This window comes from Mixophyes fleayi, chromosome 10 (assembly GCF_038048845.1).
Source record: "Mixophyes fleayi isolate aMixFle1 chromosome 10, aMixFle1.hap1, whole genome shotgun sequence".
NCBI classification, from domain to species: Eukaryota; Metazoa; Chordata; class Amphibia; order Anura; family Limnodynastidae; genus Mixophyes; species Mixophyes fleayi.
The window spans coordinates 7,179,007-7,202,691 of NC_134411.1; the positions used below are offsets into that span (position 1 = coordinate 7,179,007).

The 23,685-nt window shown below is 40.6% G+C and overlaps 1 protein-coding gene across 5 annotated transcripts in view; it reads left to right on the top strand.

Annotated features, from left to right (window-relative positions):
- The window catches only part of PPP2R5B (protein phosphatase 2 regulatory subunit B'beta), a 52,960-nt gene that overhangs the window by 16,659 nt on the left and 12,616 nt on the right, over positions 1–23,685 (top strand). For all 5 annotated transcript variants that reach the window (XM_075187765.1, XM_075187767.1, XM_075187770.1 and 2 more), the window contains 6 exons: positions 7,240–7,341; positions 8,755–8,847; positions 9,279–9,409; positions 11,040–11,099; positions 19,995–20,103; positions 21,466–21,519. In XM_075187765.1, coding sequence (XP_075043866.1) covers positions 7,240–7,341; positions 8,755–8,847; positions 9,279–9,409; positions 11,040–11,099; positions 19,995–20,103; positions 21,466–21,519 — 549 coding nt within the window. The remainder of the gene's footprint in view (positions 1–7,239; positions 7,342–8,754; positions 8,848–9,278; positions 9,410–11,039; positions 11,100–19,994; positions 20,104–21,465; positions 21,520–23,685) is intronic.

The window sequence follows — 23,685 nt, forward strand, 5'->3', positions numbered from 1 at the left end:
AAATGGTTCCAATTGTAGTTCCTCCTCAATACCATCATGTGGTGCAGTTAGTATGGATAGTTGCAGAGGGGTGAGGGGGTTATGGGGTGAAGGGGATAAACCAAAGGCACTTTTTGCCCTGGGCTCCATCTGGTCTAGAACAGCCCTGTGTGTGTACCTTCCACTGCACTGTCATTATGTGAGAACAGCAGATCATACAAGCACCAGCAGTGTCAATCAGTATGGTTCTTGGGACATTGTTGCCAACCGTCAGCGAATGTAATGTCAGTCAGTAAAAAAATTCACCTGTCATTAAGTAGAAACATTACATAATACTCAGAGAAGTGCCACACCAATTATTATTAGATTGTGTAGGGTACAGAACTTACAATCCTTTAGTCAATTTACTGTCAGTTATAGACAAGTTTAGATATGGCATAATAATGTGAGTAAAACTCCAAGACGTCAGTCAGTTTTTATAAAATTGTCATCGCAACTATTTTTATTTTTTTTAACTCAAAAGGTTTTTATTGAATTTTTTAGAAAAGCATATTACAAACATAGCAGTGGTTGCAGAGTACATACAGCAGATCAGTTATATTGAACAATCCACACTGCTTAGATAAACAATCAAACAAGTAAACAGAAATGAGAAAAAATATTGGTACAGACAACAACACATCTTATGACCCAGTGTACATAAGCCGAAGACGGCAAAGAGAACAGACAAGAAAAAGAGACGGATAAAGGGTGGGAGGGGGGACAAGACAAGAGACTATCCGGTTATAGAAAGTGTACCAGTGGGTCTAGCCCAAGTACCCAACTTAACTCAAAAACCATTCCACAGTACTCACGGATCAAAGATTGAGCTGTGATTCATAAAGTACTCATACCATATAAACCACTTAACAAGCGGGGAGGAAGCCCCTGTAGACAGATTAAAACCTATGGTTTCCATTTTGTAGCTATGTTGGATCTTGTTAATAATTTTAGGGAGTGCTGGAATTAGAGGTGATTTCCAGTTCTGGGCTATTGCAGCTCTTGCTGCAATAAGAATATGTCCAGTGACTTAGTGATTGTGTCGCTGGAGATGTTTAGGATACAGATGAAGTAATGCCATATCTGGGGAAGGAGAGATATTATTTTTGGAGACCTGAGAGATTAAATGAAAGATTTCGGTCTCATCGCAACTATTTTAAATGGTTGACATCACTGTTTGGGAGCTAAACCTACTCAGCCACAGAATACAGGTAGACATGTTTATTGAATCTTCATTTATGACAAGCCCTATTTAATGCATTGGCTTGAGGAATAAGAAGCCGTTCAAGATTATTTTATGGCACATTTCAATCTAAAACCCATCACCCAATGCAGCCTCAGGATGGTAGGAACAATCATTACTCAACCTCTGGTGACAAACAGTCCCCCACACTCTGAAGTCAGACCCCTTTTACAACAATCCTTATTGGAGTCAGCAGAGTGGGATGTTCTAAATTCATCACTGATGCATATTCCTCTTGGCAACTTTCTGTAATAATTCTGTCCCTCTCTACTGCATAAGCCAGGCAGGCAGAACAGAAGTAAAACCATACCCCTCCCACTTCACTGTGACAAATTATTACAGAATGATCTAGAAGTTATTTTTAACATTTAAATGGAGCACAGAAAAATAGGTCTACAGAAACTACAATAAAATGATGCTGCATTTACAATATCCAGCCGATGAATTCAATAGAAACAAGGACCATAACTAAACCATGAGGCACAAAGTGCCATAAGTGCCTCATGCCTCGGTGATGCCACTGAATCACACAGACAGAATATAAGAAGAATGTTGCTATTTACCATTTTTCCTTGGTTTGTCTCTTCAGGCTGCTATTAATGATTTATAATTCTGCGCAGTGTCAAGGACCACAGCAACCACACTCACATGGTACATGATGTAGTAAGCCTCTGAGCTGTGTCTGCTCTGTGTACTGTACTGCACTATCACCATCAAAACTGCCAAATAGTCTTTTCACCCTTTGATATATCGGCCTCTTACTTTGCAAGTAATACCCCATTCATACTGCACCGAAAACCCGGGTTTTTGCAGAGGCACGCTGAAAAACCCAGGTCTTGGTGCAGTATGAATAGTCCAACCACAAAATCCCGGGTCTAGACCCGGGATTTTGCGAGGGGTAATTCCCGGGTTTGACTCCGCTCGCCTGCAGTATGAATGGTGTAACCCGTGTAATTCCCGGGTCTCACCATTCATACTGTAAAAAAAAAAAAATGGGGAAGTGAAAAAAAAATAAATATTTTAATTAATAAAAAATACATAACAAATGTTTACTTAACTTATTTTCAGCCAGCGGTGTCTCCGGTGCGTTGCCGGCTGTCAGGGGGACCTCTGGGTACTAAAATGACGTCATTTCTAATGGACTAGAAATGACGTCATTTTAGTACCCAGAGGTCCCCCTGACAGCCGGCAACGCACCGGAGACACCGCTGGCTGAAAATAAGTTAAGTAAACATTTGTTATGTATTTTTTTTTAATTAAAACATTTTTTTACACTTTTTTTTTTCTAAAACCCGGGTCGGGCAGGTGCAGTATGAACCCGCCCGAGCCGGGAATCTTCTAATCTATACTGCGCTGTGCCCCGGCAATATCCCGGGTTAACAACCCGGGATATAGCCGGGGCGGCAGTATGAAAGTGGTATTACTCACTGAAAATGAATTTACTCAATATGAAGATTTAAGAAAGAATAGAAACTTTTGAAAAACGTGGAAGATTAATTTTCTTTCATATTTTGCTGCACTTAAATCACAATATGAGAGTGAAAAGAGCACACTTACAATGGGAAAGCTGTTTTGTTGGGCGCTGTGGGTCAGAAGAATGCAAGTAGGCCGTGCAAAGTCATGATTCTGAACCTTAATATATGGGTTGCAGACAGGGAGCATGTACAATTTGGTTGCAATTCTATCTCCGATAGCTTGAAATCCTTGTCAAATTTTTGATACTTGAGAAGTAGCTTTCAGCTCGACAAATGTTTTTCACCCTGCATGTATTCTTTATTATCCATTCAAGTGACTTTCTGCAGTATAATTTATGTGCATAATGAGCAAGTACACACACACGTTTATAAGACAAGTGCAAGAGCAGAAAAGAAGACATCTTTGCACTGTGCTTGCATATTCTAAATGACCCTAATCTTGCCTTAAACACTGTATTAAAGTGGACCAGTTATGCAGTTTTGAAAATGCATCATTAACAGTACAGCCGAAGTGTGAAATTCTAGTTGCAGGGTACAATTTTTGACACCATTATTGGGATTAATAACCTAAAAAAAATCCCTAGAATACTAGATACTAGCTCCCAGTAATAAATGGATCTAGGATATACACCGATCAGCACAACATTAAAACCACCTGCCTAATATTGTGCAGCCAAAACAGCTCTGACACGTCGATTCATGGACGCGACAAAACCTCTGAAGGTGTTCTGTGGTATCAAGACGTTAGCAGAAGATCCAAGTCCTTTAATTGCGAGGTGAAGCCTCCATGGCTCGGACTTGTTTTCCATCACACCCCACAGATGCTAGGATTGAGAACTGGGGAATTGGAGGCTAAATAACACCTTGAACTCTTTGTCATGTTCCTCAAACCATTCCTGAACAATTTGTGCAGTGCAGCAGGGTGCATTATCCTGCTGAAAGAGGCCACTGCCATCAGTGTATTCCGTTTCCATGAAGAGGAGCACTTGGTCTGCATCACTGTTTTAGGTATGTGGAATGTGTCAAAGTATCATCCACATTAATGCCAGGGCCGTAGGTTTCCCAGCAGTACATTGCCCAGAGCATCACACTGCCTCCGCCAGCTTGCCTTATTCCCATAGTACATCCTGGCGCCATCTCTTCCCCAGGTAAACGAAGCACAAGCACCCGGCCGTCCACGCGATGTAAAAGTAAAGGTGATTCATCAGACCAGGCCACCTTCTTCTTCCATTTCTTCATGGTCCAATTCTGGCGCTTACATGCTCATTGTAGGCGCTTTCAGCAGTGGACAGGGGTCAGCATGGGTCCTCTGGCCGGTCTCCGGCTACGCAGCCCCATACGCAGCAAGCTGCGGTGCACTGTGTTTTTGGTTTTTATTTTTTTTCCCAATGAAATACATTAATTAGGATGTCATGAGTGTCTACTGTACATAAAATACATTTTTACAGTTGTTTCTGATTACAAAAATGATCAGCCGTCATACCTAGTAATTAGCACGTAGACTAGACCTGTAGCCATAACAAGAGATATTGCTGAAAAACAAGTATCTGACTGATGCGTGTGCTCCAGCTCAGCACACCCTTACTGTACATGGACTACGCACATACGCCTCTTCTCTGCCCTGTTCCATCCAAAGATTAATTCAACGGTGCTTCAGATATGTACAAAATCTCTTTTTATGTCCCTTAATGAATAAGGCCCATGGTCTTTAATAACCATCAAAACATATTTTCAATACAGCTTGATTTTGTGGCGCTGCCACCAGATATGAATAAGCGTGCTCTTTTGTGAATACCCCTTCCAGCAGAAGTCTGAACAAACAGAGAACATAAGTTTCAATATCATTAGGCTGTAATACCAATCTCTAAATCTAAATAGCAATGAGTTTAAAGGCAAATTTTGCCTTTAAACCCATTGGCATTTTAAAATATGCAGGCAAAGTCGCCGAATATCGGCGATTTGCTAGAACTTAACACATTTACCATTTAATTAGGAATGTTTATATAGTATAGTCAATCTAATTTTGGGCATTTTTTAAAAAAAAATAAAACTAAACAAAATAGTCTTTAATATTTTGTAGAATTTTAAAATTGTCATTTGAGACTTTTAATGGCAGTGCTTGAAATAAAAATAAGAGGTACTGTAAGATGTTCAAAATACATATATTTTGATATTTTACATTGTGGTTGGACCCCAAGATGGGAGTAATCTCGACCCTAACTAATTTTTGAGAGATATGAGTATTATCATAGTAGGCCAATGCAAGAATATAACCTTTAACCTGATAAGTGAGTATAGTCCTTGGCTGATTTATATTTTATATTCCATAAATACCATGAAGCTTAGGCGGTGGGACTGGTTTCCTGGCCTCTCGAGGGGGGACCAGGTGGGTGGATTTTGTAGATTTGTCTAATTGTGGCTCCAAAATTACAGTGAAGTCCCCTCCACAGATCACATTCTGCACTACAATCTGCTAAAACTAGTCACATAGAAAACCAAGGTGAGGAGGTGGTACATGTCTACCAATATAACATATCTTCCCTCAGGGCTAGAGACTGTTTTAGCTGGAGTTAAGGTGACCCATGGTGAGGGATACCTGCCCAAACATGGCATGGACCATGGGTATGGTAATACATAATAACATCTTCTATGGTAAGGGATGTGGCAAAGGCCGCAGAGCAAGGAAATCAGGGAGGGAAACTTGGCCTCTAGAGTTTTTTAGAGCTTAAGATGTGTGTGACTCATATATACGTAACTGTGGGATTTTTTTGTAAACGCAGCATCAGCCCCTATGGTTAAGTCTCTGCTGGACACCGATGGTATAGTCTCCGGAAGTCAAAAGGTAATGAGAAGCTGGTCATTGTAGGCCGTATATATGACGCCTTGACCCTGCATCAGTCAGGATATTAAAAGAAATATGTGTCAGTCAGCGAGTGGTTGGTGGTGGTGGAATGAGATCATCCACCTGAAGTTGAAGGGGGTCACCTGGAGCAACTTCCCCACCAGCAATCCACACTTGTGGAAATTGTCTGAGGGTTCCTATTATAGCTGGAGGCTGATTGGTGGGCCGATCGGGCGATCAAATGGGAAGTTGAACTTTTTTGTTGAAGTTAAACTTCTGGTTCCTCTGGATTAGTTGACTGTGCTCATTCAGGAAAAGGAGGTTGATGATGGTTAGGATTTTGGTACACCACAAACTGTTGGGCCCGCATTTAGTATAAGCTGCTGGGGACACACACACTTCTGAGGCAGGTCTCAGGGATAAAAAAAAAAGGCGTCCCTATATATTGGAGGGCTGATTCACACTGTATATTAGAGAAGGTTAGTGACAACTCTTGTGTTAGGTCTATTGTGAGACCAAATCTTGAGGGAAGCTCCCCAGGTGATCAGGTGTGAACCGTGCTCTCTCTGAGTCTCATGTACAGTCTTTAGTCTCTAAGAAGTCACACCGTGGAGCTGGATGTGCTCCATACTTAAATGGTCCAAGTCTGATCTAGGCCAGCACTGATGAGATGGGGCATAGAACTAAGTACAGCCTACAGAGACCATTGAGACCTAGTTGAATGTGTACAGGTTGCTGCAAGTGACAATGTCAGACACTGCTAAGGGCACACTGTGGTGAAAATGTACAAGTAAAACATTGGGTCTGTTTCTAAATTGACCTAGCTACTGAGGGGTGATGTAAGGGTGCCTCAGCGTATGGGACTGTCCTGTCAGTGTTAAGTAGGTTTATATTTGGAACAATATATTTGGTGCTTATCATACTTTGATTTCTGTCAGTTATTGGTAATAACTCAGTAAAATATTGGTGTTGCTAGAAGAACTTGCTGCTTTAGTTAAAAAGACGGTCCTCAAGCCGCAGGAACTGTCGATGACTGGGCCGTCTGGGCCAAGGTCACTTGATATGGAACTATGGAGAGGACTGCTATAAACAAAGCTGGTTAAGGTTGTGAAGTTTGAGAAAGCCTGTTTTTCACTTCAGTTTTCAGATAGGCTTCTTTGGGGCCACAGGTGGCACTTGGCCTTCTGACTTTTAGGTAGGAGATAGATCTCAGCACGTATGAGTGATACGGCCTACCAAAATGACTCCCAAAGGCATAAGTAAAGGTCTTTGCAGAGAACTGTGCACTATGCTTGTTATTAGCTTTTACAGTAGGGGGTAAATTCTGATGTCATCAAATTATGCCACGAGGTATATTTACTAAACTGCAGGTTTGAAAAAGTGGAGATGTTGTCTATAGCAACCAATCAAATTAGTACATTCTACAAAATGATAGCTAGAATCTGATTAGTTGCTATAGGCAACATCTCCACTTTTTCAAACCTGTAGTTTAGTAAATATACCCCCAGATGTGATACTTAGCTTTGATGAAGCACATCTGTTTTGTTTGGCTGCTAGGCCAAATTCCCATGGAGGTTTAGGAATAGCTACAATATTTCAGGGAGTAAGTGGACTTTTGTCATTATGTCTTTCATTTGATACTCCCCATTTCTTTTCCACAGATCTCAGTGAATATATTTCGGACGCTGCCTCCCACTGACAACCCAGAGTTTGACCCTGAGGAGGACGAGCCAAATTTTGAGCCCTCCTGGCCACATCTTCAGGTAAAAGTTGGTGATATAGCTGTCCTTCAATATATAACCCCAGATATACTTATACACTAAGGTGAATGTTTACAATTTATTACCTCCATTTTACAAAAATAAGTTAACTTTCCATCTATGAGAAAGAACATCATGAGCCTTATTTGTATCATTGTCAGAAGTAAGGTCTGAATAGTTCATAAGTAGAGATTATTTTTGTATTATTACTGGTCTTACGGGTATAAGTTCTCAAGCAGTTTTCTACGTGGAAATTTAGAAGCGGTGGTATAAAATATTTAATGGGAATGTAAGTGATTGGAATTTGATCAATTTACAATCAAAGCAGAATGAGACCTGGCGTTATGGCATACCACCATATACACCCCCACTTCCACCACTGGTCTGAAATATATTAACTTAGCAACACACACACATATTACCAGCCTGCAGTGTGTTCATATACATGAGCATTATTGTTCACAGGCATTCAGTGGTGTTCCTGCCAGTCATATCGCCTGAGCTGCCACCTGGCCTGCCATCCCATCCATCTTCCAGTGCCTAAAACATGTTTTCCCCCACTGCCTGCTCCTCATACAGTCACTAAAGGAGAAAACACACAGTGATTAGCCTACTGAAGCAACTTTATAAGGAGTGCAGTAGTATAAGGTACTGGGGAGGGTAGAGAAGCATGGCTGGAAGGCTCTCCGAGTATTCTGCCAACAGAGAAGTAGCTCACACCTCACCAAATGAAAATAAAATAGGACATAAAACCAGAGTCACTACTTACTAGTTAAGACTTGGCATTTGTGAGGGAAGACAACTGAGAAACATAGGACATTTCAGTCTTGATAGACCCACTCATGAAAATGCACTCTGTAATGTCTAAAGCAGAAGATTTTAAACCCTTCTTACAGGCTCTTCACATCCCACCTTAGTAATTACTTTTTCAATTAGGTCAGATTGATTCTCAAAATGACACCAAGCATTCCGAAGTGAGTTAGTGAGTTATGAATGTCCTGAGATCTGGAATGTTCACAGGACCTGAGTTCTCACTTCTGCTCGTTCTGCTTGGCTGGTCAGGTCCACATCCTCTGCTGCTCAGAGATGCTAATCTATCCCTGGATTTGGCTAATTTCAAAAGATTATTGACACTTGCATAGGTTCAGACTAAATTAAAAATTAGCAAAGCACATGTTGAGATTACATTAGGTTACATACAATATACATTGTCATACCTGAATATTAAGGGAAAATAACAATAGCACATAATCGTCACAAAGACACTTTATCTAAAATAGTTCAATCAGTCCTTATTTGATCCCATCCACACACTTATTTACTTTGACTTGTTCTTTTACCTTTCTCTTATCTGCTGTTATTACTTATTTACTGCTTGTTACTTGAATCTCTCATTCTCTATTTACTTCTCCCTAGTTGGTATATGAATTCTTTCTCCGCTTCCTGGAGAGTCAGGACTTCCAGCCTTCACTGGCTAAGAGATATGTGGACCAGAAGTTTGTCCTCATGGTGGGTGCAAATTTATGTTTAACTAATATATCAGTACATCTCTCCTACTGTATTGGTTTGAGAGCTCGAAAAATACAAATAGTTTTTACTGTGCATTTTGGTTAATAATAATAATACTGACTTTTATTCTCCAATGCATGACTATATGATTTCTCTTACCCCCTCCTGTCGACTTATTTTTATAATTTCTAATGCGTGAAAAAATTATATGCAAGATCTGGTAATTGTACGCGATTATGATTATCGAATAATGTGTTCTGTAGATGTCAATGTCTAGAGAATTTTGTTTTTTTATGTAATTGAAGTTGCTATTTTATAACCATTATTCCATGAGTTCCTAACTTTGCTCCTTGCACAGATGTTTTTTCCTTGTCTCATGGAAACATTCTTAGGATTCTCTTGTGTTTCATCCATATCATTTGCTTTTGAAGCTCCTGGATCTGTTTGACAGCGAGGATCCCCGTGAGCGGGAATATTTGAAGACCATTCTGCACCGCGTCTATGGAAAATTCCTGGGACTCAGAGCATATATCAGAAAGCAGTGCAACAATATATTCCTCAGGTACAGTTTATAACAAAATGCTTTGAATTTTCTCTGTGCATTCATGGTAGTACATGGGTGTCCACAGGAACTGGTTTTTTTTGAGGGGGGGGGGGGGGGCTGGGGGTGGTAACATGGTTTAAGATCGTGTACTCCACCTCAGTGATGTCAGGCCACGGAGAAAGCATAACTAACCTGTAGGAGGCTTCTAAAGAGTTAGGCAGCTCTTCAGTTCCCTCCCCCTCTACACTCCACAGAAATGCCGCTCACAGCGCTGCTTGGTTGCAGAACTCCCTTTGTATTGCTTTGTGTTCCATAGCAGAGACTTACCTGATATGCAGTCCTGACTGCACAACAACGCACAGATAGTTATACCAGTGGATCCCAAATTTTTTCAATTCAAGGCACCCTTAGGGCCTCCGTAATTTTTTCAAGGCACCTCTTAGCCAAAATAATTACCAAGTAGTCCCCCACCTTGCTTACCACTGGCCCTGGCCAAAGCACCCTCGTGAGATCACCGCGGCACCCCAGGGAGCCTAGGCACACAGTTTGGGAACCACTGAGTTATACAGTAGAAATACCACATGCAGATATGGAATAAGGCTTTGGTACTTGGACCAATATTAATAAGAAAATGCATAAGCTATTTCATAGAACAAAGGACTGGTACACTACTATGTTGTGTATAGTCCATACTATAGACCAGTGTTGGCTAACCTGTGACACTCCAGGTGTTGTGAAACTACAAGTCCCAGCATACCCTTCCAGCAATAAGCTGCGATATATTGGCAAAGCATGCTGGGACTTGTACTTTCACAACACCTGGAGTGTCACAGGTTAGCCAACACTGCTATAGACCAATTCATTTTGCACAGGGTAAGTCACAGAGATTTAAACTATGTACATTAGAGGTTGGTAGGATTAGAGGTGAAGATGTTGATGGTTATGTTTTGTTTTTGAAATCTCTCACTCTTCACAAATCACCCAGGTTTTGATGGTTGACTCTGACTACAAATGATACATTTCCCTTCCTAATGGCTGGGAAAAGCTTTTGACCAACTGAACAGATATTATCGCAGGCTTTCAAGACTGCTTAGGTCTCTTTGTCATGGTGAAAACTGAAATGTCAAATTGTTATGCACACACAGTGCAAATTAGATATCTTGACAAACACATGGAGAAGGTAAAATAAATAGAGCATAGATAAGGATGAACAGTTTTCGATCCGTAACCAAAGATGCAGAATACCAGTTTTTTATTTAAACAGCAAGCATTATTGTGTTTGAGTTCACTGTTTGCATAGAAAACTACTTAAATAACTTTACAATATAGTCATTTAAGCTCAAGCCAGTTGGACCTGTTCACCTTGCTTGCGTTTAGCTCCAAGTTTTCAAGAATGCTCAAGAATTTGTCACAGATTTTTGCAATTTTAGAGCAGATTTGATGAACCAGTTTGGAACAAATTTGAGCATCTGGAATAAAGCAACCCTACTGGGCCTGCCCTAAAGATCTCGCTGTACATTTACAGAAATATAGTAAGGAGGTCTATGCTGCATATCATTGTACATGTTTCATAGGTAATGATTTTAGTGTCACTAATTTCAGTATTACTAATTGTTTTTGTTTCTTTCTTATTTTATTCATATTATAGATTTATCTATGAGACAGAACGGTTTAATGGTGTAGCTGAGCTGCTGGAAATCCTGGGCAGGTGGGTGATAGATACACAGTATCATTGAACCTTTAAAAAATGACATGTCCCTGTAATTAGGTCCAATTGCACACTGTTTAAATGTGTCCTTGTCACACCAACCCGACAGACCCGACATTTGGACTAATATGTGCGACACGTGTTGTTGGTTGTACATATTAGTCAGGATCATCTGGAATTCACTCTGAAATGTGACAAATGAGACAATAAGGGTCATCCGACTAACGCATTTTATGATGCCCGCCCACTTCACCATGGTTGGAAACCCAGATGTAAAATCAATCTGTGAATAATTTTGTGAGTTGGCAAATGATCCAAAAATGTGCATGACAAAAGCGTTACATCAATGTCCACTGTAGGACCACATCCTTTTATTATTTTAAATGTATCTGTTATTATTATAAAATAACATTTGTATATGCTCATTTATGTCTCAAATTAATCATTAGAGGGTGAGGACTTCAGGACTGTGTTTATCATATGTGTCACTTGTGTTGCGTGTTTGAATTTATTCATTACATTGGTTGATGGGTGTCTATAAATGTTGGCAGGGTCACCATCAGAGGTATACGGGGGGGGGGGGGGGGGTGACATGTCTGGCGCCACTCATTTTTTTCTCCCCTGTGATGATGCGGCTCCAAGTCACTAATAGGGTGGGAGCTCACCATCGGCATCTATATTGGATGCAGCAGGATCTGCAGAGGAATGGATCTGGAGACCTGTTCCTCTGCTTCCTTCTCCACAACATGTTCCCGCTCCTCAACCGCTGACGTCCCGTCACATGACCTGCGCCACCTCACACTCCCAGGAAACAAGAGATTGTAGACAGAAGATCCTGTCCCACCAACACTACATCGGCACTTGAAGAAGATTTGTGGAGGGGAGGGGAGGGGTCCATGCTATCTAGATAGATAGTGTCAATTTTAAATGAATGAGTGGCATTTAGGCCAATGGATGGGGTCTCCTTGCCAATAACATCATCCTTAACCCCCCACTGCTAAGTACACTATTATTTCAACATTTCTTAAGAAGTAGGAGCAGGGAGGGGAGAACTAAGTAAAAGTTAAACAAATAAACAAACCGAAGTCAGGGAAAGGGAAGCATAGAAAGAGGATTAATACAGAAGGTAGAAAACCAGGGACATGGAGGGAGAAAAACAAATCTGAGTATGACTTGTAATGGGGGGGGGGGGGAGGCTGGGCTAGTAACGTAACTGAGAGTTGGGGGATATTCATTTATTATTAGGAACAAATTAATATGATGGTGGGGGCTATTCAATGTAATAGTAGGGTCATGGTAGTGCCTATTTATTTAATGTGGGATGATGGGACTATTAAATGTTGGAGTAGTATTGGGGCTATTAAATGAACATGGAGCTGAGTTTTGGGGAGAAGAGCTATTTATCAAAAGTGAATTCTTATTATTTAATACCAGGGCAGTATGGGGGGAAATAGGTTTAATTATAAAACATGAATGCTATTAATTTGGGTCACTTTAGGGAAGAAATATGTGTAATTATTAACTGTAAATTACATTAATTAAAAGTTGGGTCATTTGGGGGGGTCTATTTATTAAATGTAAATACTAATTATTTGAACTAAAGGTGATCTGCGCTCAGGACTATTGTGGCTGGGGTGAGTGTGCTAAGGTGAGAGCTGCTTTACAAAAAATGTCACCGTAAAATATGTATGTTCCCAGATGGAGTCAGAGTGTGGGCATTTTTGTGGATTGTAGATTCTGTACAACAATAATCCGCTTGTAACAGTCCAGGATCCAGACAAGCAGCAACTGAGCTCAAGACACCAGCAGCCGCAGGTAGTGAAAGCTGCAAGAACAGGTAGGAGAGAGCAGCACAGTCTTCTAACTGTCCTAATTCTGGTGGGGCAGTCCCACTTTTAGGTGACTGTCCTGCTCAGTCAGGACTCTGTTCTGACTGCAAGGATAGTTGTGAGGCATGTCCTGCTTCACACTACACTGCTCAGGAAAGAGAGCTGTGTGCACCTAACAGTAGTGCACTCAACATTATCGTGTATTTGAAGTAGATGGGAGGGGGGTTGAAAGCGGCACAGTGGCGCAGTGGTTAGCACTTCTGTCTCACAGCACTGGGGTTATGAGTTCGATTCCCGACCATGGCCTCATCTATGTGGAGTTTGTATGTTCTCCTCGTGTTTGTGTGGGTTTCCTCCGGGTGCTCTGGTTTCCTCCCACACTCCAAAAACATACTAGCAGGTTAATTAGCTGCTTTCAAATTGACCCTAGTCTCTCTCTCTCTCTCTCTCTGTCTGTGTGTGTGTGTATGTTAGGGAATTTAGACTATAAGCTCCAATTGGGCATGGACTGATGTGAGTGAGTTCTCTGTACAGCGCTCCAGAATTAGTGGCGCTATATAAATAAATAGATGATGATGATGATATTAATCATTGAAATGATATCCAGGGGCCTGATTCATCAAGGTACGCAAACTCATACGCATCTGCTAAATGGGACTTGAGCTATGTAAAACACCACATACGCAGCGCAAACAGAGCAGATACGGCACTCAAAGTCAACTCAATCTCAAACTCCAACGCAAATATAAGGGTTTGCGTCACTCAAAGTATGAAACATGAGTTTGCGTACCTTGATGAATCAGGCCCCAGGATATGGAAACCCCCCTTCAGAAATCCTGCATTTCCCCTGTTGACCATGAACTTTGCTTTAGAAATGTGATAACTATAACAATGCCCATTTAAACTGTACTGTATTGCTTCTGCATTGGAGTTGCTGTGAAAAGACATGGTTACATCACGAAGAGTTACTCTATGGAGTACTGGACGTTTTAGAGAGGATGGACAAGAATGACTCGAATCAGGTCCCATGTAACAATCTATTTCCCCAGTACAAAAGGGGAAGGTGGAAGGATTTTGGGATGAGTAATGTGGGTGTGCCAAAGTCATTCTCAGTGGGGGAGGGAGGCCCTGCCTGTTTCATTTGTACTGGGCCCTGCAATTTCTGATGGCAGCCCTGAATTGGTAATTAATGGAGTGGGAAGATGCGAGTCTGCAGAGGTGAAGTTGTTCTATCCTGTTTTTTTACTTCATGCATCTTTTTATCATGAGTAAATCAAAATTGGCAAGATTAGCAAAACATTGCTTAATATTAAGGATGTGCCTCCTGGACAAGGGCCTTACAATGGGCTCAGTAAGAAATTCACAAGTTTTTGCACACACATGAAGAAACTATAGAAGAAGTTACTTACAAAAGTTTGGAAGTAAACTGAGGGCAGTGTTTAGTTGTGGTTGAAGCTGACATGATGACTACTGTAGGTGCCTAGTCCGCTGCATCAGCAACAACCCAATGCCTGTATTTTATTTACTCTACATGTTTTAACTAATCTGGAGGGAAATGTCAGGGCAAGATTTATTATTGCATTTTATTGTTGTGTTTTATGTTTGAAAATGTCCATTTTGGCCTGTGGCTGTCCTATACCCAAAGCAATTGTAATGTTTATTCATCCATAGTTGTAGTGCAGGTGATTCTGGTAAACAGGATACAATTACAAGGGCTGGGGCAGTCATATATGTAAGAGAAGGGGGCTCAATAATCATAATCTGAATATGAATAATAAAGTTGCTCATTGTGGGCAGTCTGGGACCTAGATAAACTGCTGCCTGAGACATAATGCCAAGTGCCCATCAAATTATCACAGCTGGAAGCCAAGTCTCTCCTCTATGCATAAGAAATTGCAGTCAGGAGGGATCCATGTATCATATTTGATGTTCCTGTCCCAAAATCTGTAGGCTCCGGGCTCATGTGTATGATAGGCACACAGGTCAATCTTCCCAAAATTCTATGGGAGGCCTTTAATAGTAAATCAATCATCAATATAGCCAAACGTAGTCCTAAACTGATCTCGGTAATCTAATCATGTCACTCCTCTAAGAAAGATAGTAACCTATCTCACACTATCCAATGGAGTATGGATTCACGCGTCCTGTTTACACGTCGGACCTCTCAGCCTGCACAAATCCCACCACTCTTGTCGGCAGTATGCAGAATACACATTCTACATACAGTTAATTATGTTTACACTTGCCTTGTGTATATTTCCTCAAATCAAACTTGGTGCTATATTAATATACTGCATTATGCATTCAACTTACATAAATTACAGCATTTGACCCAATTATTTTGTAACTTAGCATTATCAAACTACTTATTTAATTTGACTTTTATTAGATACTTTTTATAATTACATTTCCCTGACTAATCTCTGTTGTTGAACATCCTCCTTGATCACTGCCAGGAACAGCTGGCAACAATGTTCCCTTTAATTATTAAGAGGCTCTGTACGCAGAAGATCCGTTCTCTGCAGTTTTCTTAACCGTAGTTGAAATATCTGTGCTGTATTTTAAGGAAAAGCAAACAAACAAGTATTAGGTATACAATAATTAGTAACAACAATAATAATTAGCATCACAAACAGCAACAAATATTTGTCCCTTAAGCTCCGCAAACACAAAGTATTGGTTTGTTCATATATAAGGTGCGAGGTGGAGGCCTCCATGGCTTGGACTTGTTTTTCCAGCACATCCCACAGATGCTCGATTGGACTGAGATCTGGGGATTTTGGAGGCCAAGTCAACACCTTGAACAGTTTGTCATTTTCCTCAAACCATTCCTAAACAATTTTTGCAGTGTGTTTGGTGTAATATCCTTCTAAAAGAGACCACTGTCATCAGAGAATATTGTTGCCATGAAGGGGTGTAGTTGGTCTGCAACAATGTTTAGGTAGGTGGGGTGCATGTCAAAGTAATATCTACACCCAGGACCCAAGGTTTCCCAGCAGAACATTGTCCAGAGCATCGCACAGCATCTGCTGGCTGCCTTCTTCCCATAGTGCATCCTGGTGCCATTTCTACCTCAAGTAAATGCACACAAGCACCCAGCCATCCACATGATTTAAATGAAAACGTGATTCATCAGACCAGGCCACCTTCTTCCATTGCTCCATTGTCCAGTTCTGGTGCCTATTAAAGGTGCATTCATCAGTGGACAGGGGTCAGCATGGGCACTATGACTGGTTTGTAGCTACACAGCCTCATACGCAGTAAGCTGCAATGTACGGTGTGTTCTGACACCTTTCTATCACAGGCATCATTAACTTTCTCAGCAGTTTATGCTACAGCAGCTTTTCTGGGGGCTTCGACTAGACAGACTAGACTTTGTTTCCCACGCACATGAGTGAGCCTTGGGCGCCTATGACTCTGTGGCAGGTTCACCGATTGTGCTTCCTTGGACCACTAACCACAGCATACCTGTAATACCCCACAAGACCTGCCGTTTTGGAGGTGCTCTGACCCAATGGTCTAGCAATCACAATTTTCCCCTTGTCAAAGTCGCTCAGATCATTACGCTTGCCCTTTTTCCTGCTTCCAACACATCAACTTCAAGAACTGATTGTTCACTTGCTGCCTAATATATCCCACCTCATGCCATTGTAATGAGATCATCAATGTTATTCACTTCACTTGTAAGTGGTTTTAATATTGTAGCTGATCGGTGTATATAAACATTACAGCAGTATTAGACAACATTATAGCAGTACTGGATATGAAACCAACATCAATAAACAACAAAGCTGAGGAAGCTGTTACAGACAACAGAATTTGGCTGCATAAAATTTATGGAATTAATTAAAAATGTAAATATTTTGCTACATTATTGTATTTTTGTGGTGCCTACTTTGTTACAATTTAACAATCAGTGACAATATTTGTTTTTATACTGTATATTACATGAGTACAAATTACTTTTTAAATTTGTGTAAGGGATTAGAAGAACACCATTTCTGTTTTCATAAAACACAATGACTAAATCCAGCCTTGATCAAAGTTAAAGGGTAACTCCACCTGTCATTCCAGGGTTTTGGTTATCTTGACTGAGCAGAGCACTTGGGGCTTCTTACTATTTCTGCCCCTTGTTCTCCAAAAGCCCTGTTGTGCAGGTTCCCAGTGGGTGGGTAGAGGAGGGTGCGGGGTGCAATACTAGAGCTACAGCAGAGGAGGGTGCGGGGTACAATACAAGAGCTACAGCAGAGGAGGGTGTGGGGTACAATACTAGAGTTACAGCAGAGGAGGGTGCGGGGTACAATACTAGAGCTACAGCAGAGGAGGATGCGGGGTACAATACTTAAGCTACAGCAGAGGAGGGTGCGGGGTACAATACTAGAGCTACAGCAGAGGAGGGTGCGGGGTACAATACTAGAGCTACAGCAGAGGAGGGTGCGGGGTGCAATACTAGAGCTACAGCAGAGGAGGGTGCGGGGTACAATATTAGAGCTACAGCAGAGGAGAGTGCGGGGTACAATAGTAGAGCTACAGCAGAGGAGGGTGCGGGTGCAATACTAGAGCTACAGCAGAGGAGGGTGCGGGGTACAATACTAGAGCTACAGCAGAGGAGAGTGCGGGTGCAATACTAGAGCTACAGCAGTGGAGAGTGCAGGGCGCAATACTAGAGCTACAGCAGAGGAGGGTGCGGGGTACAATACTAGAGCTACAGCAGAGGAGGGTGCGGGGTACAATACTAGAGCTACAGCAGTGGAGGGTGCGGGTGAAATACTAGAGCTACAGCAGAGGAGGGTGCGGGGTGCAATACTAGAGTTACAGCAGAGGAGGATGCGGGGTACAATACTAGAGCTACAGCAGAGGAGGGTGCGGGGTACAATACTAGAGCTACAGCAGAGGAGGGTGCGGGGTACATACTAGAGCTACAGCAGAGGAGGGTGCGGGGTACAATACTAGAGCTACAGCAGAGGAGCTCAGTAAGCTTCTTCTCTCTTTCCCATGTCTGTACCTTTGCTCATATATCTTGTTCTGTTTTTATGTATGATTTGTTTTTTTGTATTATTTGTTATACTGACTGCCTGGTGCTGCAGACTTTTGTGGTGCATTGCAAATAAATGAAAATGATGATCCTCCATGTCAAGTAGAGCAACTGCTGGTGCTAAATCAATACTTGAAGACTTAGGGCTAAATTTACTAAGCTGCGGGTTTGAAAAAGTGAGGATGTTGCCTATAGCAACCAATCAGATTCTAGCTTTCATTTATTTAGTACTTTCTACAAAATGACAGCTAGAATCTGATTGGTTACTATAGGCAACATCCCCACTTTTTCAATCCCGCAGCTTAGTAAATCTAGCCCTTAGACATTTCTGTTGATGTCATTTGGCTGACATGTTATGAATAGTTGAGAGTCAAATCCCCAGAGAGAATTAGTTAGAGCATCATATAATATAAGATCCATTGGCTAGAGGTGTCAATCCGTAATTAGCCAATCAGAAGCAGCTTTTGGTGGACAGTAAAGAAACGCATATTTTATGTAAATAAATAGACATACATCTAACGCTACATGTCTCTCCAGTGTTCACTTTTACAGTTTTTTCACTGGTTTTCCACAATGTTTCCCATTTGCCCATGTTTTTTTCATATATTCCCCTAGTTTATCCTGTTTTCTTCCCTGGTTTTCCAATCCAATCCAATCCCCCCCCCTCCCCACCCCCGTTTTCCAGGAAAAAACAGGTCAAGACCTGGAAATCTGGAATTTGGAAGTGTAAACACTGTAGGGCCAGATTCAGAGTAGAACATAAGCGAAAGCATAATTTGCGATTGAAAAACATTACATGCAAGTGTATTATTATTCAGAGTTGAAGATGCATCCGGGTCTGAATGAGTAGCAGATGGGTCCCCTTGATAACAGACACACTCCACAGACAGTTATGTCCAACTGGTGAACATGTACAAAAACCTTTTATTTTATATGTTAAGAACACAATTGCTATGAAGAATCATTTAAACCTGAATATCCTAGCTAATACAGTATGAACAAGTTTCCATCATACATACAGATAAAAACAAAAACTTCTTATCTGTGCCATATCACAAATACTAATCTATGGCCTAGAGACTACTAAAGTCTCCATAAGCCTCTGCGAATCATTAGTAAAGCTGTAGTTACAAACATTTCGCTAGTCCAGGTATTCGTTCAGGTATTCATCTGCTACTTACACTTGACTCTGTCCCCAGGCAAATAAAATTGCTTTTTCAACTGTATCTGTCTGAATCTGTACATAGTTGCTCAAACACACACTTACTGTACATTGGCTATGTTAGAACACCCCTCAACACTCCTGCTGGTGCAAGGCCTTGAACCAAAATGTAGCAGTTTGTCTGAATAGCTGCAGGTGTGTACCACTTTCTGAGCATCCACAGTGTGAAACAACACAAAGATACGGTACGCGTCCGTCTCACTCTGAATCCGGTACTGTGTTTTTCACAACTGAGCAAAGATATCAGTAACATTTATAGTAAGGAGGTGAGGTTTTTCCTAAGTTTATTAAAATAGAGGTTTAGCTACAGAAATTCCCTTCTGAGCATCACTCCTGTTTATTGTCATTGGTATTCTTGTCACTCTGCAAAGGCACTACAGCAGATTAGATTATACACTTACCGTTTATACCTAACCTAATTCTGTCAGCGTAGCTGCAAAACAAATCAGAAAGGGGTAAGCGCTGAATCTGTCACTACATTTTAGAGTTAGCGAAACATCACATTTCTTTCCTGACATTTCTTCATTCAGCGCACTTTGCAGCAGATCTGCAGTTGGCCGCAGTCATTTTGGTTAGAGCAAGAAGACATATATATTTTTGGTTATTCAGGTCAGGCATTTTTGAAAATTTCAATTGGAAAAATATTTAGGGAAATCGCAACGTTTGATTCTCTCTCCAGCTGTCACTTTCTTTTGTATATTTGTAGCACAATGTCACTACACTGATATATGTCATAGTAAGTACAACTCACCATTTAGACTCCTACTTCATACATACAAACTGTTACTTTGTTTCTTTTCCTTTTGCAGTATCATCAATGGTTTTGCTTTACCTCTGAAATCTGAACACAAGCAGTTTCTTGTCCGAGTATTGATACCTCTGCACTCTGCAAAATCACTCTCTATATTCCATGCACAGGTAAGAGACTTCAATGGCCATTTAACCATACACATGGGAAGGGTAGATACTGCCATCTGTATTGCAGAAAACAGTTCCTGGTGATATTATGAGTAGAGATCAGCGGGCTCCGATATCTGAAATCCGAGCCCACCCGAACGTTGCCGATCTGAGCCGGATCCGAGACAGATCCGGGTATACCCGCCAATTGCAAAACTGAAACCGAGGCTCTGAGTCATAATCCCGCTGTCGGATCTCGCAATACTCGGATCCTATAAATTCCCCGCTTGCCGCCGCCATCTTCACTCGGGCATTGATCAGGGTAGAGGGAGGTTGTGTTAGGTGGTCCTCTGTCCTGCTATATCTCGTGCTGTGCTGGGGAAATAACAATGAGCACAGCACAGCACAGCACAGCACAGCACAAAATTTTTTAGAAAAAAAATAATTATAAAAAAAAATATCCAAAAACAATCCTGCAGTATAAGTCCATTGGTACTGCAATATTACAAAGTTCACTGATTCTGCAGAATAGACTGGGAATTAGTGGAAATGATTGTTATTGAATGTTATTGAGGTTAATAATAGCGTAGGAGTGAAAATAAACCAAAAAACTTGATTTTAACACTTTTTATGTTTTTTTTCAAAATAAATCCGAATCCAAAACCTTAAATCCGAACCAAAACCTTTCGTCAGGTGTTTTGCGAAACAAATCCGAACCCAAAACCTCAAGCAAATCCGAATCCAAAACACAAAACACGAGACACCAAAAGTGGCCAGTGCACATCCCTAATTATGAGCAACAGCAGATAACAGAAAGATATCATTGTTGGGTGGTACTAAGAGTTAATGCTGCCCTAGTCAATGTTGAATAGTGAAAAAAATGAATATTGTTAATTGTGCACTTGTTTTCTTGTGTTCATAAGACACGCACATGTACTTGGTACAATTACATACACAAATTATTATTACACAGCTTGCTATACACCGTTACATAGACTACAAAGCATTTAACCACACAGGGGGTTTAAAATGAACAAAAGTACAAATGTAGAGAGTAACTAAAGAGACTTTTACATTCATTGTCTGCCTTGAAATAAATTGATGAAAACTATTTGCTGATTGGTTGCGACAGTAAAAATCTTATTTTCTTTCTACTTAGTATCCTGTATTCTGTTATTTATAAAGCGAGTACTATCACTTATATTTTATAGATATTGAAAAAATGTACTTTACTTAATAAGAATAAAAATGTTTTCCTCAATTAAATAAAGTGCACAGTTCATGTATATTTCATTTGACGCAGCATTTAAAGTAGTCTTTGTGGGACAGACTTATACGTCTTATCATGTTATAGTATTTTGACCTGATGTTTCCTCTCCACAGCTCGCTTACTGTGCAGTTCAGTTCTTGGAAAAAGATTCATCATTAACAGAACATGTAAGTTCAGCTGTCTCTGTTTTTTTTAATTCCACTTTGTTAGTCTGTAATTGTATGTAATGTAACATGTCTACATATTCCATTTTCATAGTTGCCAACAGTTAAATATAATTTCCAGAGACACCTTTCTGTTGGGAAGCTGCGTGGAAGCATGTTATATATGGTGCAATCTAAGCGGCCATGTACTACAATCACCATCATTACATGTTCACTTAACAGACATAGGGGTATATTTACTAAACTGCGAGTTTGAAAAAGTGGAGATGTTGCCTATAGCAACCAATCAGATTTTAGTTATCATTCATTTAGAACATTCTACAAAATGACAGCTAAAATCTGAGTGGTTGCTATAGGCAACATCTCCACTTTTTCAAACATGCAGTTTAGAAATTATACCCCATAGTCTTATACTTTTACATTTCATAGGTTATTCTCTAAAAAATCCTAATTTACAAAGCCCAGAAATAACAGTCTGTGAGAACTTCATTTTATATGCAGATTAAGAGGAATTGTACTGTGCAGTTGGTCAGTTTTGAAAAATAAAGACCTTTCCAGGGACAAATCTTTAAAACCTGGAATTGTCACTAGAAATTAGGGACAGTTGGCAACTACTGTTTATATTTACTTTTTATAACTAGCTCACTTCTGGAAGATGTGGAGGTTTAGTAGGAGAAGGATAGCTGGGCGCAGCTAGGTGATGCTATTCTTGCCTTCAGATAGACAGAGAAAGGTGTATGATGATCCTAATATAGTCAGCATTCCCCATTAGGGCCTCATTTACAGTTATTTAGTTTTAGGTGTAAATTCAGCAATAAAATGCAATTTTCAGTCTTGAAAAAACATATGTCACTGCAGGGAGAGCAGATTTAAAACGTGCAGACAGATTTCAAGTTGGGACAGGTGGGCAGTGTCAATGCTAATGCCAACTTTAATTTGCAGTGTTAAACTTGTAGTGTTTAAAGAAAGCTGTCCAGTATTTGTGTGCTACGTGCACAAAAAGACAATATTTCCCCTGTATTTCCCCATTTGTAACCCTTGCATTGCAATATGATTTGTCCAGGTACAATTTAGCAGGATTTGCTCCTATCCCTAAATCATGTCCTCAGTGTTCAGTGAAGTAATGACACAATATGCGTCATCACGGTAGGTCCCCGTCCAGACAGTAGAAGCACCTGGGAGGAGACTAGTCTGCTATATTTACCAAATGAATAAGTATTTAAAGTGTTTTCTGTCTGTACATACATCTATTCATATACATGATCTATATGTATATTCCATTGGGACAAATGGCTTGGCTGTCAGGGTGGTAGGACAGTCCCTAAGACTCAAGACTGCCCTGTAGGGCAGGTGGGAGGTGTGATATTCCATGATACATTGTAGGCCTGAGTCATGTTTGGATGCAACTTGTGTTGAAAAAACACACGCTCTGCCTAAACGTTACTTGCCATATGTAGACAGACAGAGCAGAGTGCAGGATACACACATGTACATGTGCAATAAAAAGTCCAATCAGAACGGAGGCAAAAAAATAAATTAGAAAATAAATGAACTCCTAATAGTATAATCAGTAATAAGAATGATTGTTAAATATGTTTTTATTTTTTTTTTATTTTTATTTTAACAGTAAATACCTAAATCAGGATGTTCTTCATGTGTACTGTACATACAATGCATTTTTATATTCTCTCTTACGTGCATAAAAATGTTATTTGCTATCTAGTGGCATATATACATACATGTAGGTTTTGCTACAAAGACAATGAAGTGACAGTCATCACTATCAGTCAGAACTTACACCTGCACTGTAGCTGGTGCACATGATCACCGCGTCTGCGTTAGCACGCCCTTTCTATACATTGCCTACATTCATCCGCCCCTTCCCTCCCCTGTTCCTCCCTTTAAGTCGTAGACAAGCAATTGCATTCATTGTAAGCACCGTCTCTAAGCATGCGCAGAGCTATATCACGCACCATATGGCACGCAAAGGGACTTACGTCCGAACATGAATCAGACCCTGTATGTCATGTCTTTAATTTATTTTTATAGGGACATCTAGTGGCAATTAAGGGTATTTGTTTTTGAATAAAGTACATTTATCACCTACAAACAGTGGAAGCAGGCATATTGTGGGCGGAACCAATATAAATGAGATTGCTTAATTAATTA